Source organism: Lemur catta, chromosome 6 (genome assembly GCF_020740605.2).
Source record: "Lemur catta isolate mLemCat1 chromosome 6, mLemCat1.pri, whole genome shotgun sequence".
Taxonomy (NCBI): domain Eukaryota; kingdom Metazoa; phylum Chordata; class Mammalia; order Primates; family Lemuridae; genus Lemur; species Lemur catta.
In genome coordinates, this window is record NC_059133.1 from 47,002,497 (window position 1) to 47,019,871 (window position 17,375).

Sequence of the window (17,375 nt, forward strand, 5' to 3'; positions counted from 1 at the left end):
TCTTTGCATGGAGGTTTTAAGTTTCCTTTAAATTACATAAAATATTTTTCAGAAAGGTGAAGTTAATATAGAATACTTAATGAGCAAGGAAAAGCTAGCTTTAAAACTTCACAACTCTGAGGAATCATGAGAACACCTAATTTTTAAAAGTGTCCCTGAAATTATAAAACATTTCCATTAAAACAAATATGAGTATAAAGGAAAAATACAAAGTTTATTTAAAAGGAGCAAAAAAGGAAGAACCAAATGTACTATACTTTAAGGTGTTTACATCTTAAAATGAACTCTGGAAAGAGTAAGTTTTCTGGAGTAATGGAAATTACAAGATCACTTTCCTAACCGGTTTTGAAACTGGGCAAATCTTTTAAAAATTAGAAATAGTATATTTTAGTATAGTTTTACAATATTATATATTACAATTTGTATTATATTATTGTAGATGCTCCTGCCTCATATATCAATAAATTAATCTAATAGTTGCACACGATTTCCAATTGTTCAATAAGTGCAAATTTGTACTTTTTTTTCCTTAAGTTGTTAGGTTTCATAGATTATTGCTGGCACTTTCAGGATTTCATGTTCATGCATTACCCATCCATACTCTTCATAATTTTCTGTATATTAACAATAATAATAGTAGAGAACATACAATGAGTTCTTATGTATTTACACATATAAAAAGGCAATCTAGAAAATGGTTAAGAGCCACTATCTGACTTCAAATACTGCCTCTGCACTTACTAGCCACATGACCCTGGGCAATTTACTTCTCAGAGTCTCCATTTATCTATAAAATAGATAATAGGATAAGCACCTCCTCAAGAGGATTAAATAACAATAACTGTTTAGCACAGTGCCTGGCACATAAAGCTACATAATGGTTACTTGTTATTACTATGTGCCATGTCCTGAGCTTTACTTTACATGTATTATTTCATTAATTCTTATTTTACTGATGAGGATATAGAGGTTTACAGCTACTAAGGAACTTGCCGTTAGTAAAAAAGCTAGCAAATGGCAGGGCCAATATTCAAACCCAACTTCTCTAATAAGTATGCCTATGTTTCCTCAAAGTAGGCTCCATTGGATATACTTGTGGGGATTCACAAGTTTTCCCTCTGATGACTTTAAATTTTAAATTATTCTAGAGATAACTTTCCAAAGAAAGACATTTCCATAAGGTAGACTTTAATTTCTTAAATCAAACAGGGATTTGCAAACCCCTGGGGTTCACAGGAATATTCTTAGAGAACTAGGAATATTTGTTTTCTTACAAAGTAGTCAACTTTGAAAAATTTCAGACATAGCGCAGCTTTCATTCTTCAAGAATGAGAGCAACAACTGTTTTTCAAAATCTTTACTCCCATGTTCATTTTAGATATCAAATTCTGGAGCTTTTGGTGATTCCAATTACTTTAAAAATTAAAATATTAAAAAAAAACACCTATGGCATCTCCTTATGACAACTGGTCTTGGCTTTTACACATTAAAAGAAGAAACATATTAAAAAGGTACCTGTTCCTTTAGTAAACAGTACCAGTACATACATTCAGCACCACTCATCTTTACTTCAATTTGGTACCTACAATAGCCTAGAGGGTATTTCCACTTCAACAACTCAAATGATAAGCCCCACGTAAACACTGTTTCTATAAGACCTTTCCCCAAGTTAGATCCCTCTTCCACATCTTTAGTTTTCTCAAAGATATTACCATTCTCTCAGTCATCCAAGTTCACGACCACAGAATAATCTTTCACTCCTATCTCTCCTTTATCCTCTATATTCATTATATTTCTTTCTTCAAGTGAATTTTCTCATACATAGGCACTACTCCACCCCCATGTTATCAACCTCTTTCAGGTTTCATCACTCCCTGTCTGCTTCTAGTGCCTAGCATCCCATTCCTTCCCTCCAACCCTGTCACTCCATTATCTGTACCACCACCTGTTTATCCTTCTTAAAAGACCAATTTAATCATGCTAGTCCTCTGCTTAGAAACCTCCATGGATTCCCCTTGCTCAACCTACACAGAATAAAGCCTTAATTTGGAATTCAGGGCTTTTGATCATTTGAGACTCATCATTTGAGAATTCACAGCAAATTCTCCCCTTTTATAAAAGTGTGGCACTTGTCACATAACATCCTGTATGTTTCTTAACCATTTCTGGTGACTGTTATTAGTAGAGTGGAGACTTCTGCAGAAATGAGATTTCTTTTATATATCCTTATATTGAGGAGGTAACCAATTACTGAACCAGATGATGAATTAATCGGTGCATATATATTGGGTACCTGATATGTGATCGTTTATTCAACAAATTTTTACTGAATGAGTTTGTGCTAATTTGACTTCCATTTACTAAGAGATTTCCATGTGCCAAGCAACAACATTAAATACTTTACGTGTATTAAAGCCATTCTCAAACAGGTATTATCATCTTCATTTTTAATAAAAGGCAATTGAGTCTCTAGTAAAGTCAACCGTGAACAGAGAGAGCGCAGAGTTGAATGAAAAAAGTATATACCCTTTACCACTGTGTTCTATTCCTCCTGTAGAAAGATTACTCCATGGAGCTGTGATGTGTCTGCTATCCTGGATGCACACAATTACAATACTCTGTGATAAAGGCTATGTACAATGCATAAGATTTTGCTTGAGCAGAGAATGATGGGCCAAATTCTAGGGTAAAGAGGATGGGGAGTTAAAGATGTCCAGAGATGACATTTTTTAGAATGAATAACAGCTGGGCAATAGAGAGAAAGAATCACCATTCCCAAAGATGGAAATGACATATGCAAAGGCATACAGGCACAAAATTTCATGACTTATTTGGTGAATAGCAAGTAGTTCCGTTTTTCAGAAAGTTAAGTGTGAAGAGAGGGACTGGTAGGAAATGTAGCTTAAAAGATAGGCATAGCCAGACCATGAATAGTTTAGCCAAGTTTATATTCCGGCCAATAAGTAAGAGAAAGCCATTGGGCAATGTTGAGCAAGAGGGGATGAATGCATTTGTGCTTTTGAAATACTGCGTTGGCACTGAAAAATGAACTGGAAGAGCTACAGCCTAGAAGCAAGGACATATATTAGGCAACTAGAAATTTCAGGAAAGAGTCTAACCTAGAGCAGTGGGTGATGGAGAGAAAAAGATTGACTCAAAAGATATGTAGGAGATATAACTATATGTCTTGATAACCAACTAGGTTGGGGGTTGGTAGAAAGGTAAGAGAAAGGAAGGAATCTAGGCAAATCCAAGGTTTCTCTCTTGAGCTCTGGGTGGATAGAAGCACCATTAACTAAAACAGGACACATAAAGGCAAAAACAAGGTAAAGATAAGGAAAAAGTCAGATAGTATTGGCACATACTTCTGGTACATCCAAAAATGTCTAATAAACAAATAGGTAAGTCTTGATGCTCAGGAGAAAAATCTAAGGGGAAAACATAAAATTGAGAGGTGTCATCCAGGAGAGTGGATGAAACTGCTTAGGGAAATGTATACAAAAGGACAGAGCGAAAGATAAAGTTTCAGAGACCATCAATATAAAACACAGACAGAAGTATGAAAACTAGGAGAGACTGGTGACAAAGAAGTTTGTAAAGGAGAGAGTTTCATGAAGAAGGGAGTTGTCAACACACTGAATGTGGCCGGGTGCGGTGGCTCACCACTTTAATCCTAGCAATCTGGGAGGCTGAGGTAGGAAGAATGGTTGAGTTCAGCAGTTCGAGACTAGTCTAAGCAAGAGTGAGACCCTGTTTCTACTAAAAATAGGAAAAATTAGCCAGGCATTGTGGCATATGCCTGTAGTCCCAGCTACTTGGGAGGCTGAGGCAGGAGGATCGCTTGAGCCCAGGAGTTTGAGGTTGCAGTGAGCTACAATGACACCACGGCACTTCACCCAGGGCAAAGTGAGAATCTGTCTCAAAAAAAGAAAAAATGCACTGAATGTACCAGAGAGGTGGGGATTTGGAAACTGAGTAATTGGTGACTTGAAGAGAGGTAACAGAGGAATGGTTGATAAACAAAGCTAAACTAGACAGGGTTAAGTGAATAGCAGGGGAGAAAACAGAGATATAAAGTTTGGCTGAGAAGAGAGTAAAAACTAGATAAGACTGAAGGTTGAACAATATTTTTAGGATGGTAGAGATTTTAGCGTTTTTATACGATGAGAAAGGGACTAGTGTACAGTGAGATTTTTTAAACTTTACCTTTGTCCTTGAAATCTGCATAGGAAAGTTACTCATAATACAATGTTAAGTGAAAAACAAGTTGCCAAATATGTACAGTATGACGTCACTTAAAATTCAGACACCTTTTGATGGCCCTCAAGGCCTCTAGGTCCTTTATGACCTGGCTAATGCCTACCTCTGACTTCATCACATGCCATTCTCCCCATCATTCATTATGTCCCAGCAACACTGGCCAATCTTTCCGATCCTTCAACATGCAAGCTTATTCTTGCCTCAGGGGTTTTGTACTTGCTGTTACTTTTACCAGAATGCTCTTCTCCCTGTCAATGGCTACTTCCTTCAAATCACTCAGATCTCAGTTCAAACATCCCTCCTCAGAGAGGCCTACCGGTATGTAACATTGCATATGCCTTCACCCCAGCCCACAAAAGTTACTGGCATTATCTTGTTTTAGCAACTACCATATCTGAAATTCCTATTTGTTTACTTGTCCATAATGTAAGCTCGGAAAGAGAGATTTCATCTTCCACATACCCACATATTGTTCACTACATATCCCTGCTGCTTAAAGTAGTGCTTGGTATATATAGTAGGCACTCTTGTTGAATGAAAATCTACACACACACAGATGTATTTACATGAAAAATATTAAGAAAGTTCTGAAAGAATCTAAAACTTATTTATACCAAGAATGAGCCTAAGACTAGGAAGAGAGGCACACGATAACCATTCTTTTTTTGCTTCATCTCTCTCTAACCGTTCTGCAAAAATCGTGTCTTTTGTAACAGGAAAAAAAATTTCTTAAATAATGATCATGTGAGCCTAAGATAGTCAATCTATTATGCTTCTCTATTTTCTTTTGGTGGGCGGTAATGATCTAATTACCTATGGAACAAGAGAGTAAATCTGACTGCAGGCCCATCCTTGAGCTGTTTTGGTAGGGCAGTTCAAAGTTAGAATCTTAAACCTTGGAGCTGGGAAGGGTTTAGGTATCATCTAATCCAACTCCCTAACTTTACAAATGAGGAAGCAGACTCAGAGTAATTTAATTAATAAAAATAGGGTGTTGATGAAAAAATTTCAAACACCAAATGATTAAGGACTATTTAAAAGAGTAATCTATTATGTACTATATATAATTTAATCATAACTAATAAAAGCCTACTAAAGCTTACTCTCACATATAACCTACAATCTTCTGGTGAAAATTATTACTTAAGGTAAAACTATTTCCTTGAGCACACTATTTGACCAATGAACCCTATGGCTAAGCAGCATACTATGACAAAGGATTTGGAATACATAAATACAGGGACTGAAAATTATTCACTCTTGAAACCCTGACACCGTTAGGTGTGTAGACTAACTGAACTAGTAGGCCCTTCTTTCCAACATGGTATACAATATGTCAAGTATATCATACATTTAAGGATTATACTGTTAGTCAAATTTTTTTATCAACTTCTACCATGTGTATTTAATGGAATAAAAATTAAGTTAAATAGGTAAGAAATGCACTACTAAATATCATTTACAGAAAGGACTTAACTATTTTTCTTTACATATATATCATAGTTTACCAAGAATACAACAAATTTTGTCTAAACTTCTGAATAATACCACCTTATATCTGTTTAACAAACTATCTCATCTGACCATTGCAACAACCCCATAGACAGCAGATATTATTATCCCCATTTAGCATGTAAGAGTGAGGCTCAAAAGTTAAGGAGTTTGACCAAGGTCATTCAGACAAGTCCTAGGACCCAGATCGTCTACTTCTTAGCCATTGTTCTTTCTATCACCCAGGCTACCCTACATTTACTATTTACAAAACACTTTATAAATTTCCTTCCATATCAGTGGAGGTGAGAAAGAGTACCAAAACTTAGCATTCCTATCCTATTCTATCTGAAATTTTTGTACCTAACATTATTCATCTTAATACTGATGAGAACGATGTAAAAGTCACCTTAATTGAGAATTGTGATCATCAGTAATTCTGAATGAAATTCTACCAAATAATTATCTTCTTAATCATAATAAAAGTACCCACTGATTTAGAAAGCACTCTACAAATGTTACTCAAAACAGTGTTAAGAAAATGGCTTTATAGTTGGAAAAAAAATCTGAAACATCTTAGTCTACTACTCACTAACTGTTCAACTGTGGGTACATTTCTTAATTTATTTGAGTCTCATCATCCTCCTCCATAAAATAAGGATAATACCATCTGTCTCTCTGAGTTATTGGGATGGTATATGTGTAAAGCATTTAGCTTTTAAAAAATGGCCAGATCATATCGTTGTTGTTACAGAAACAAACAGATGTAGGTAGGTACTGCTGATAGGTGATGGCATTTAATTTAGTAAATTTATTTACTAGTTTAACTTCCAGCGTACCCTTATTTTTTCCTGCCAAAGATTTGGGGCAGGACACAATATATCACTCTTGCCCCCAGGGAACCACTTAAAGTGAAGAGTGGGATTTCACTCCTCTTCCAACCCCTGTAATTAAGCAATATAGTAATAATCTATTATTTGCCTATCTTAGAATTGGTTACATCTAAATCAAAGCTTACACTATTTTGATTCCTACTCTCTGAGTCAGCTAACTGCATCTTTCATTCCATTTTGAAATAAAACTAATAAGACAATTTTATAAATACAAATCATGATCAGTAAATTCATGTTGGGTGAAAAGAGTAGGAAGTCTTCAAGGGAAGTGGAGAGAAGGATCTAACACTAATAAATCACGTATTCAGTAGTCCATTATACTAATTTACTTTCTCTTTTAATCTTCACAAGCATCATTCTAGTCAAAATTAGCATCGTTTTATAGATTAGGAAAATGAAGTTCTAACCCTTGCTCTCTTTTCCATGTTCAAGGTGCTCTAACCACTTTAACCTACAGGAAGGCTTTTATGCAACTCAAGGCCTTTCTTTCCTCTTATAATCTCTTGTCCAGAGAATGTTCTCCTGTCTGTCTACAAGATCATCTCCTTCCCCTGCTTCAGATCTTACCTCAACTAGTTACCTCCTCTGACCAGTCAATGTGAAGTAGCTCACACCAATTTCTCCACCCTTATTTCCTTCAGCGAACACAAAATGGTCTGCATTCAACTCCTTTTTGTTTTTAAGGGTAGGGATACTTTGACTTACTACTGCTGTACCCTGGTTGCTCAGCATAGAGGAAGATGCTGGCTTACCAGATGAATGAACACACCAGCCTAAAGCCATTTAGCAAGCAAATAGCAAGGCCTGCAAACCAGTCCAAGTAAAAATGCAAGCAAGCTCCTGCACTGCCCTCATACTACTTTTCTCACAGGTGGGAGGGGAGGTGCTTTGGGCAGGGAAATCAATTAAGAGGTGTGCCTTGCTGCTTTCTTATATTCATTCACTTCAAAAGAATTACAGAACTACCTACACATATACTTATTACTACAAGATAACCCAAATTTCAAGAGCTATCACATTGCCTTTTAGAACCACAACTCAATTTGAAAAAAAACACTGCATTTATGATGCCCATTAACAATCATCATACTTCAAAACTGTTGAGTAACTGGCATATGCACAAATATTTAAGGCTAAAAGAAAATTAAGTCACATAAACAAATGCACTTTACTAACAGTCTTGTAATACTTTGTCTCTTTATAAGTTGTTTTGAATTTCACAATACATCATGCAGAAAAATTTTAAAACCAGCCATAGGATATCATTCTGATAGTGGTGTTCTTTCTTAAAGATGACACAAGCATTCACTGTTGGCCTTTCGCTGTCAAACCATGATCTTGGAGATAAAAGCCACCTCATGTAAAACGCTAAGTGCGGCTAAAGCAGACCACTAGCAACATTCCTTTTGTTACCTTACCTACAGGGTTTAATACTTACTGCTGAGTCCTCCATCCTCGGATACTCCAGTCCCTCTCATTCCTAGGTAAGTCAGTCCCAGTATTAGGAAAAATAAGCAGGCAGCAGTTAAGAGAAACATCGACAAGTAGTGGGCACTGAAACTCCCCGTTGGGGACACCTCTTCCCGTTTAAATTGCTGGAGAAGTTCCTCTTCAGGTTCAGAAAGCTTCGGTTTGTTGTATGTGTTTTTCAGGTAGGTATGATTGGAGCCCGTATGATTGGCGTGATTGATCCTGAGTGAACTAGAGGCGGCCAACGCCGCACTGGGAGGGAGGCTGTTGGAATAAACCCTGGGGGAGTCCAGACTGAAGACCCCACCACCGATATGATTATTGGTTTTAAGGGAGCCCGTTGAAGAATCCAAGGGTGAGTCCATGTCAGTAAGTGGCGGGGGCAGGAGAGGGGCCACTTTCTTAGCGTTAACACGGTATCTAGGAATGGGGCTGGAGTCCACTTGATCACACCCTCCTCCCAGCTCCGCCGCCGCCGCCTCTTCGAGGTTTCGGCTCCTGTCTAGACTCCCGGCAGCCGCCGCCCTGTCATTCATCGCAAGTCCTCCCCCTCCCTGAACTGAAGTCTCCAGCCGGCTGCCGGCAGGTTTAGCAGTCAGGGGAGAGAGAGGCTTACTATGGGTCCGTCTGGGCCGATGCCGGGAAAGGGAGTCGTCCTTTAATACCTGTCTGGTGGAGGCCACGTCGTCATCCCCCTCTTCCTCCGAATCCGAATAGTTTTCCCGGCAGCTGTAGGGGACAAGCCGGCTGCCATTCACGGTCCGGCCGGCCCACAGCGGTTCCTCAGCCTCTGGGTCCCTCTCTTCACTGTCCTCTCCCTCCCCTTCCTCGTCCTCCACTGCTCCATCTTTCCCCGACGGGGTCTGCAGCTCGGGGCCCGCCGGCCTCCGGGCCCCCCACCACGAGTGGGGCTTCCTTCGCTCGGCCGAGCTGCTGTTAGTCACCTCGCTGGCGGCCAGGGGCGCCGGCGGCGCTTTGAGTCCGCGGTACTGGAGCGAAGCCCGGTCTTTCCTCCCGCCGCTGCCGGCCTGGTCCCGGGGACTGGCCTCAACGTCCGACTCGTCGGAGCTGAAGCCCAGCAGCACTTTGCTGCCAGCCGCGGGGGCGGCAGCGGCGCCCCCGGGCCCTCCCAGGAGGCTCTCCGGGCCCGAGGCCGAGATCCGGCCCAGACCCCCAGGGGTCCGTATGTAAGAGAGGTCGCCCGAGACCGGCCGCACCCCCATCCCCACGACCGCCGCCGCCGCCGGTCCCGCGGCTGCGACCGTGGCGGCTGCCGTGTTATTGTTATTACTGTTACGCGTCTTGTTGCCGCGGCCCCCCGACCGGTGCTGCTGCTGCTCTTCCTCTCGAAGCTTCTTCAGCTTCTTGAGGTAGACAGGGCGGGTGCTCTCCGTCACCGGGCCCGGAGACAGGCCGTAACGGCGGAGCTGAGAGAAAAGCTCTTCATCCGAGAGCTGCTGAGGCGCCGAAGCCGCTGCCGCCGCCATTTTCTCTCCAGGGTGTTTTACAAGCTCCGCGCTACCGGAAGTGACGCGCCGCCCTAGACCCTGAACTAGACCGGGCTGCGTCGCCCTCCCAGCGCCACTGGCGTCTCGGCCAATGGGAAGCGCGGGAGGAGCTCACCTGAGCGGGAAAGGGCCACCTGAGCGGCGCGCGGCTCCCGCGGCGGAGAAGGCTTCCACAGCCTCACCTTGGGGTTCCTGCGCATTCAACCCCGCCTCACTGCCTCCTTCTCCCCCTGTTCTCCGTCCTGTCCTTCCAAGTGTCATTCCCGGGAGCTGTCTCTTACTAAAACACACCTTGACCTTTTCCTCCCAGGTTCCTGCCACTGGGCATCTGACTTGAAGTTCATGCCATTAGTTTTCTTTTCATCCAGATTCTTGCTGCCGAGGGAGCCTAGAGAGACTGGAAAAAATCCTAATGGCCAGACTAGATTGGCAGTTTCCCTGTCTGACTTAAGGTTGTCTCTTTTCAGTTTGTCTTTCCGCTTGACTTACCAAAAAAAAAAAAGTGACTTTTTCTCGCTGCTCTTTTTGAGAAGCCTCTCCTCTCCCATTTGGAAAAGACATACAGCAGTCTCGATACAGTTTTCTTCCACAGTAATGGCTATTCGTTCATTAGTTGATTGTATGGTATTATTAATATTTTTTCCTTTTTTGAAATCTGATGACCTCACTAGGTCATCATTTTCAAAAGTGAAAGAGCCTAATATCTGCTTCATTTTAAGGCTCAGAATGACACAACCCAGCTTTCTTTTTATTTCTTTCTTAGCACCTTTCCAATCAGTAGTTATTTAATTATTAATAAATACTTTTATTTGTTTATTTTAGAAATTATTTTGTTTATTGTCTTATCCCTTTGGACTGTAAACTCCATGAGCAGAGGAATCTTGCTTCTATTATTCACGATACTAGTAGAAGCTCAAGAAACATATGTTAAATGAATTAATGAATTGCAAAACTATTGTAGTAGGAGATGGATATTTTGACATGAGAATAGAGTCAAGTGAGGCAGAGAAACCTTCACACAAAGTCGAAAAACCAAAGACAAGACCTGGAAATCAACCCGCCCATAGGAAATAAATCCCAGAGGGTGTAATTTGCCTAGTTTGGTAAAGATCTCTTCATTTCCTCAAACCCTGGCAGAGCAGACACTTCTTGAGTACTTCAATACTAGAAGCTACACAGCAGCACTTACAATATCTGACACATTACAAGAATATTTTGTTAAATAAGTTGTTTTACCTATTACATGAATACACATCCATACAGAAAAATGTTAGTCAAAAGCATAAATGCTAGTTTTTCAACATCCGAATTACAGCAGCAGAATAATACTTAGTGACTTTAATTTTTTACTTTTCCTAGCAAAAGCTTGCTATCTCCTCAAAAAAAGCTTTTATGTGGGGGGGAATTCCTTGTCCTTTATCATCAAGACTTTAAAATTTACAAAAGTTCCTGAATCTATGACTGTTTCACACTTATAAGAGTGTTTAGCACAATAAATTATAGTGACTATCATGATGATGACCCAAAATTTATTGCCATTATTATTTGGGTGGGGATTCAAATTATTACAAACTTACCAGACTTGTGTCTCAGTGTAGCAGAGTGGTTAATCTGTGAGCTTTGGAGTTAAACAAGAGTGGCTAGAGACACAGCCCTGTCTCTCACTTTTATTCTTAGTTCAACATTTGTTTCATACCCTACTGGCTCTTCAGGTAGGAATCATAGAGATCTGTTTATTCAGCCTCTGATTTTCATGGATGTCTATATGTCCTCCTAGAAGGACTGTTGGGCCATTTATATTTTTGCCTGTTGACTTTGGACAAGTTACTTAATCTTTCTGAGCCTTAGTTTATGTATACAAAAAAGAGGGATGATAAACCTTCCTTAGAAGGCTGTTTTAAAGATTACATGAAATTTTGTCTGCGTAATCCTTAGCACCATACCTCACTCACAGTGGGCACTCAATAAATTTTAGTCAATAATGTAAAGCTAAGCATTGTGTGCATCCATTTCGGTAGCCTGGCTCCTGAAAACTGCATGTAACAGCAATTAAAGAGAATGCTACTGTACAGACAAAAATAGAAATGATCAAACTTTGCCCAAGGCATTAAATAACCCCAGTTAAGAGTCAATGAAGATCAAGGGCTTTGGTAAACATAGTTCTTAGTCATTCCAGCCCTTGGAGGCAGCAAGGTTTGGAATGAACTAGAAACCAAGGTCTCCAGTCTCTAAGTCATGTGACTTAGGGTAAATATTAGGCTCTCAGAACCTCAATTTGCTCTTTTTTAAATGTTGATAATATTTCTTACCCTAGTTGGAAACAATTAGTATGCAACAAATATTTGTTGAGAATGATGAATGAGCACTGTTTATGAAAATGCTGTTCAAATATGTTGTATGCATGTCAGATATTATTGCCAGATAATAAAAATGACAACTGCAACTAATATACAACTTTATACCTTACAAAGAACTTTCATATATATATCCTCATTTAGTCTACAAGAAATGTTTCCTCTCTGAAGATACTGAAGTCATGATTTATTTAGTGTGGAATCAAAAGAGATTATCATTTTCTTAGTTTGGTGTTTGAGCAGACCCAGCACTTTCTCAGGAGAACCTTCACTGCTCAACACTGTCACTGCTCACTTCTGACATTCTCCTCATTTGCCAATGGATCTTACTCCGTCTTCCAGATTGGCTAACTTTTAACTACACCCAGATATTTGACAGGGAGTGTAATCTCAAACTCATTCCTCTTCCACAGCTTCCAAAAATTTGACTGAGGGAAATGTTATGATGGAGTCTAGAAAGACAGTCAGTCCATCTCTTCCTCTAGATGTTTTTAAACTTTATCTCTGCCATAAGCCTGCTCATCAAAGACCAGTGTGGCTTGGGCCACATTACTAACATCCCATTCCTCCTACCCTCTTTCCCCTCTCCCCCATTGCCAGTAGAATAGCTTTCACCATGTCACCCTTTATAGGCATGACATCAGTTTATATTGAAGGACCTTCTAAAGAATGATATGAAACCCAACCTTATGTTCAAATAAAGATATTGCTGAGGGTTCATTTCCTTAAAGAATGTCCTTTCTGGTCTCAGTATTGGAAATAGTTGTATATTTTTCCAGAGCAACTCATTTGTTGTTTTTGTTTTTCGGTTTGTTTTGTTTTTTATTGAAGTGAAATTTACATAACAAAATTTTAAAGTGCACAATTAGTGGTATTTAGTACATTCACAATGTTGTACAACCATCACTTCTATCTAGTCCCAAGACATTTTCATCACCCCCAAAGGAGACCCCATACCCATTAAGTCACTATTTCCTTTCTCCCCAGTCCCTGGCAACCACTAATCTACTTCCTATCTCTATGTATTTAACTATTCAGGATATTTCATATATTAATAAATGGGATCATATATTATGTGACCTCTTGTATCTGGCTCTTTTCACTTAGCATAATGTTTTCAAGGTTCATCCATGTTGTAGCACATATAGGTGCTTCATTTGTCTTTATGGCTGAATAATATTTCCTTGAATGGATACGCCACATTTCATTTATCCATCCATCCATTGGTAGAAATTTTGGTTGTTTCCACCTTTGGTTATTGTAGATAATGCCACTGTGAACATTGGTGTACAAGTATCTGTTTGAATACTTGTTTTCAATTCTTTTGAGTGTGAAGTAGAATTACAGATCATATGGCAATTCTATGTTGAACTTTTTGAGAAATCACAAAACTACTCATTTGCTTTTAACTTTATGGATACATTAAAGCAAATAAGGAGACCATTAGCCTGATTGTTGTCTCTGCACCTGGAGCTCTTATGTAATCAAACTGAAATTTAACTTGGAGACATTTCATCTAACTGACTTAAAAAAAAAAAAAAAAGACCAGCCTCAGCCAATCCAAACAGCCAGCCAGCTGATTGGTTGTATAACTAGGGACTTCCTATCCAACCAAACCCAAATAAGGCAAACACTTAGCTGTAGTCAATTAAGTAATTACTTTGCTTCCATGTTCAGCCTATAAAAGCTCCCTGCTCATGATGCTAGATTGGCACTCATAACCTCTTTTTTTTTGTTTTGGGGCTTCCCAATTCATTAATCATTCATTTGCCCAAGTAAACTCTGTTAAATTTATTTTGCCTAAAAGTTTTTCTCTTGACAGATGGACACCGTTGGTTTGATGACTTGCCATGTTTCTCACTTTGAGACAACAGCTAAGAAGTTTAGATTCAAATTTGCGTCCCAGTCACAGCAAGTTTATAGGGCTACATAGCACCAATTTTATAAATTAATCTAATTGCTGAATCCATCTAAATTTCCTAACTTTATTTTCATGTTCCTTATTTTAAACATTTAAAAATTTTTACTTTATTTTTCTAATATGATATGCATCTTTTTAGCTGCCTTAAATTATTTGGGCAATACCATATAATTCATCTGACAACCCAAAGGATAGGTTTTATTAGTCACTATCTTGTATAGATGAAGAAACTGAAGGCTAGGAAATTACTTGACTCAAATCTCATAATAGTCAAATGAGAAACTGAAACCCAAGATCTCTGAGTCCATATTCCATGTTCTTTCCACTACACAGTATCAACTGTTGAATACATTACTTGAATCATACAGTAATATGTGTAAAAATAAACTTAGTTCCCTCTTTTCTCACCCACTCTAAAGAGGAAGGAGTCTGTAACGGGGTGAGGAAAAGGACAAAAGCTTTTGCAGTTAACCTGTGTCTTAGCTTTGTTGCTACATGCAACAACTGGAAAGAAAACTCAGAAATATAAAACTGATTATATCACTTAACAGTTTAGCAGATCAAAGACATTAACAGTATTATATTGATGTTATCACTTAACTTCTCTTAAAGTGCCTCAAGGATGTGTTCGCTAGTTTTGATCTACAAAAGTTTCTGATGTTTATTTTTCTTTTTAATTGCTCAACTTCTATTCAACACTAGCACTACTTATAAAAGAAGAAGCCAGAATAAACAGGCTGAAAATACAACACCATATTGAGAAATGTTGGACAAAATTTTGGTCCTATGTTACTGCAAGAATTAGCGAAGAAAGTTTTGTAATGAGAGCATCTGTTTTATTTTTCTATAATATAATTCAAACAGGTGAGGAATAGTCATAGGATTCAAATAAATAACATATGTATGCCATGATTTATAATTATATTCTACTCTAACTGTGCAAGTGAGTGAATTGCCTAAATTATAAACTAAAAATCATGGAAAACATTTCACATTAATGCATGATGGACAAGGGTCTCAAAGTTAGGAGGTTTGGTTTCTATTCCCAGTTCTGCAATCAATTAATTGTAGTAATATTGTATATCTTTACATTGCCTCATAGTCTATACAACCTTTTCATGTCACTTGATCTTTATACCAACCCTAACAGGCAGATATAATTATCCCTGTTCAATGAATGAGAAAACTAAGATTCAAGAAGGTTCTATCATTTGGCCTTTGTGAGAGCTAGTAAGGGCTGAAATTCAAAGCCACTCCTAGCTTGTCTAAGTTCCTTGTTCTTTCTAGCCCACCATGCTGTCTTATATGAGTAGACTGTACTGCACAGAGTGAGTCATTTAACCTTTTGTCTTTCAGTTTCCTCTCTAAAATGAGTAAGTAAAGCTAATTGACAATTAAGATCCCTTCCAAATCCAAAACTTTCTGAAAGCACTTTCTTATAGTACTTATTATTGTACCTTTTATTATAGTTGTTTATGCACTTGCCTTCTTTCTCTGCCTAGACTGTATGTTCCTTGAGATAAGGGTCTGTGTCTTTTTGAAATTGGCATCACTCCAGTCTCCTAGCTTATTGTCTTATACACAGTAGCTACTCAATACAAATGTCTTGAATGAATAGTAAAGAGGTACCATATATCAAAAAATGGCATTAGGAAGACATTGAGGTGATACACAAAGAAATACATTAGGCATAGATCTCCCGGTAGGAGTATCTAGAAATAAGAGAGAAATATGAGTCTACAAATTGAGCATGAAGTTTAAATAATAAACCTGCAAAGAGGATCATGGCCCAGGCTTTTCTAGAGGTTTGGTTTCCTTAAGCATCAAAAGACTTAATGCCAATGTTTTCCTGTCCCACACCATATGGGCAATGGTGTAAACAAAGAAGTCTAAACACTTCAGTTTATGCTTATGCTTTCTTTTCAGTGGAATTCTTTCTTTAAATGTCATTTTATTTGTTGTAAGAGAACTTCATATGAAACAGGCATAGAGAATCACCAGGTTTGGGTTTTACAATACTTTTGAACATTGGTTTAGGATAGAGAGGATAGCAAGGGAGAAGGGAGGGCTACTGTTTGTTTTTTTGTTGGTAAGATAGAAAGCTTCCTCTTCCATCATTCATGATTCAGACCTGCTCCTGACCTCTGCTGCTTGCCTCTGAATGAGAGCATTTCCTGACCATCCATACAAGAAGAATGTTTCTGAACGTCGTGTGTCCTTTCATTGTTCAAGTGGTCCCTAAAGAATAGGTCCACAATGAACAGCAATGCTCACTGGGTTCCCCCTCCCTGCTATGCAGCCTGGAACTCCTCTCCTGACAATAAGCTGGGACAATCTTAGGCTCACCTTCTCTTAGGGATCACTGTTCTTTGTTGCTCATTGTCTTAAAACTCTTTTCAGGCTACAGGGTTAATCCAATCCCTGTTATTCTATTTTAACAGGAAGCAGAAATCCCAATACATGGGGGTTTACAATAATGATCTCTCTACTTTTTTACATGTTTGAAATTTCCCAAAATAAGAAATTAAAAAAAAAAAATGGTAGAGACCACATGCCTAGTAGTGCAAAAGGTTTTTGAAGAAAATAGTAGAGTCAGAGTAGTATCATGAATATCTGTGCCTATTACCTCCCCCTTAGATAACAACCAAATTTGTAGTCTGAATTTGGTATTCATCATTCCCATGGGTATCTCTTTGCTCTCTGTCTCTGTCTCATATACAGTATGCATATAAAACATATTTTAATTATTTAAAAATTTTAAATAAATGATATCACATTTTACGTATATATTCTTATGCAACTTACATTTTTGTTCAAAATTTTATTTGTGAGATTCAGTCATATATAACTCTAGTTCAGTTATTTGCACTGTATCCAATCAATTAGTGGCATGTTTACATATACCTGCTCCTGTATATTTTTTTCAAGTGTCTGGTTAAGACTACCTGGTTTGTTCATTCATTTGGTCATCAAACATTTATTGAGTACTTACTACATGCCAAACATTGTTCTAGGTGATGGGGATACAACAATAAACAAAACAGGCATCATAGACCTTACATCTTAGCTGAAGGAGATAGACATTAAGCAAATGATACATAATATGTTGGTTAGTGATAGGTGCTAAGAAGAAAAACAAAGCAAGGTAAAATGGAATAGAAAGTGAAGGGGACAGATAAGTGGTGCTATTTTCATGGGGTGATTAGGGGGAGACCTTGCTGACCAGGTGACATTTAAGCAGATACGTGGAGTGAGGGAGTAAGCCAGGTGGCTGTCTAAGGGAGATGGGACTGGCAAGGGCAAAAACCCAAAGTGGGAATATGCCAGGTGGGATCCCGCTTGGAACCGAAAGGAGGCCATTATAACTGGTATGGAGAGAGGAGTAGGGTGTGAGCCATGACATGTGAGATAAGATCAATAGTTGGGGAGAAGTGCAGATCTTGTAAGGTCTTTTAGGCCATGATGAGAACTTTGGATT

The 17,375-nt window shown here is 38.7% G+C and overlaps 1 protein-coding gene across 2 annotated transcripts in view; it reads right to left on the reverse strand.

The window, feature by feature from the left end:
• The window catches only part of LEMD3 (LEM domain containing 3), a 70,194-nt gene extending 60,566 nt beyond the window's left edge, over window positions 1-9,628 (reverse strand). For both annotated transcript variants that reach the window (XM_045553434.1, XM_045553433.1), the window contains exon 1: window positions 8,083-9,628. In XM_045553434.1, coding sequence (XP_045409390.1) covers window positions 8,083-9,601 — 1,519 coding nt within the window. In that variant the 5' untranslated portion in view covers window positions 9,602-9,628. The remainder of the gene's footprint in view (window positions 1-8,082) is intronic.
• Between the last annotated feature and the right edge of the window lie 7,747 nt (window positions 9,629-17,375).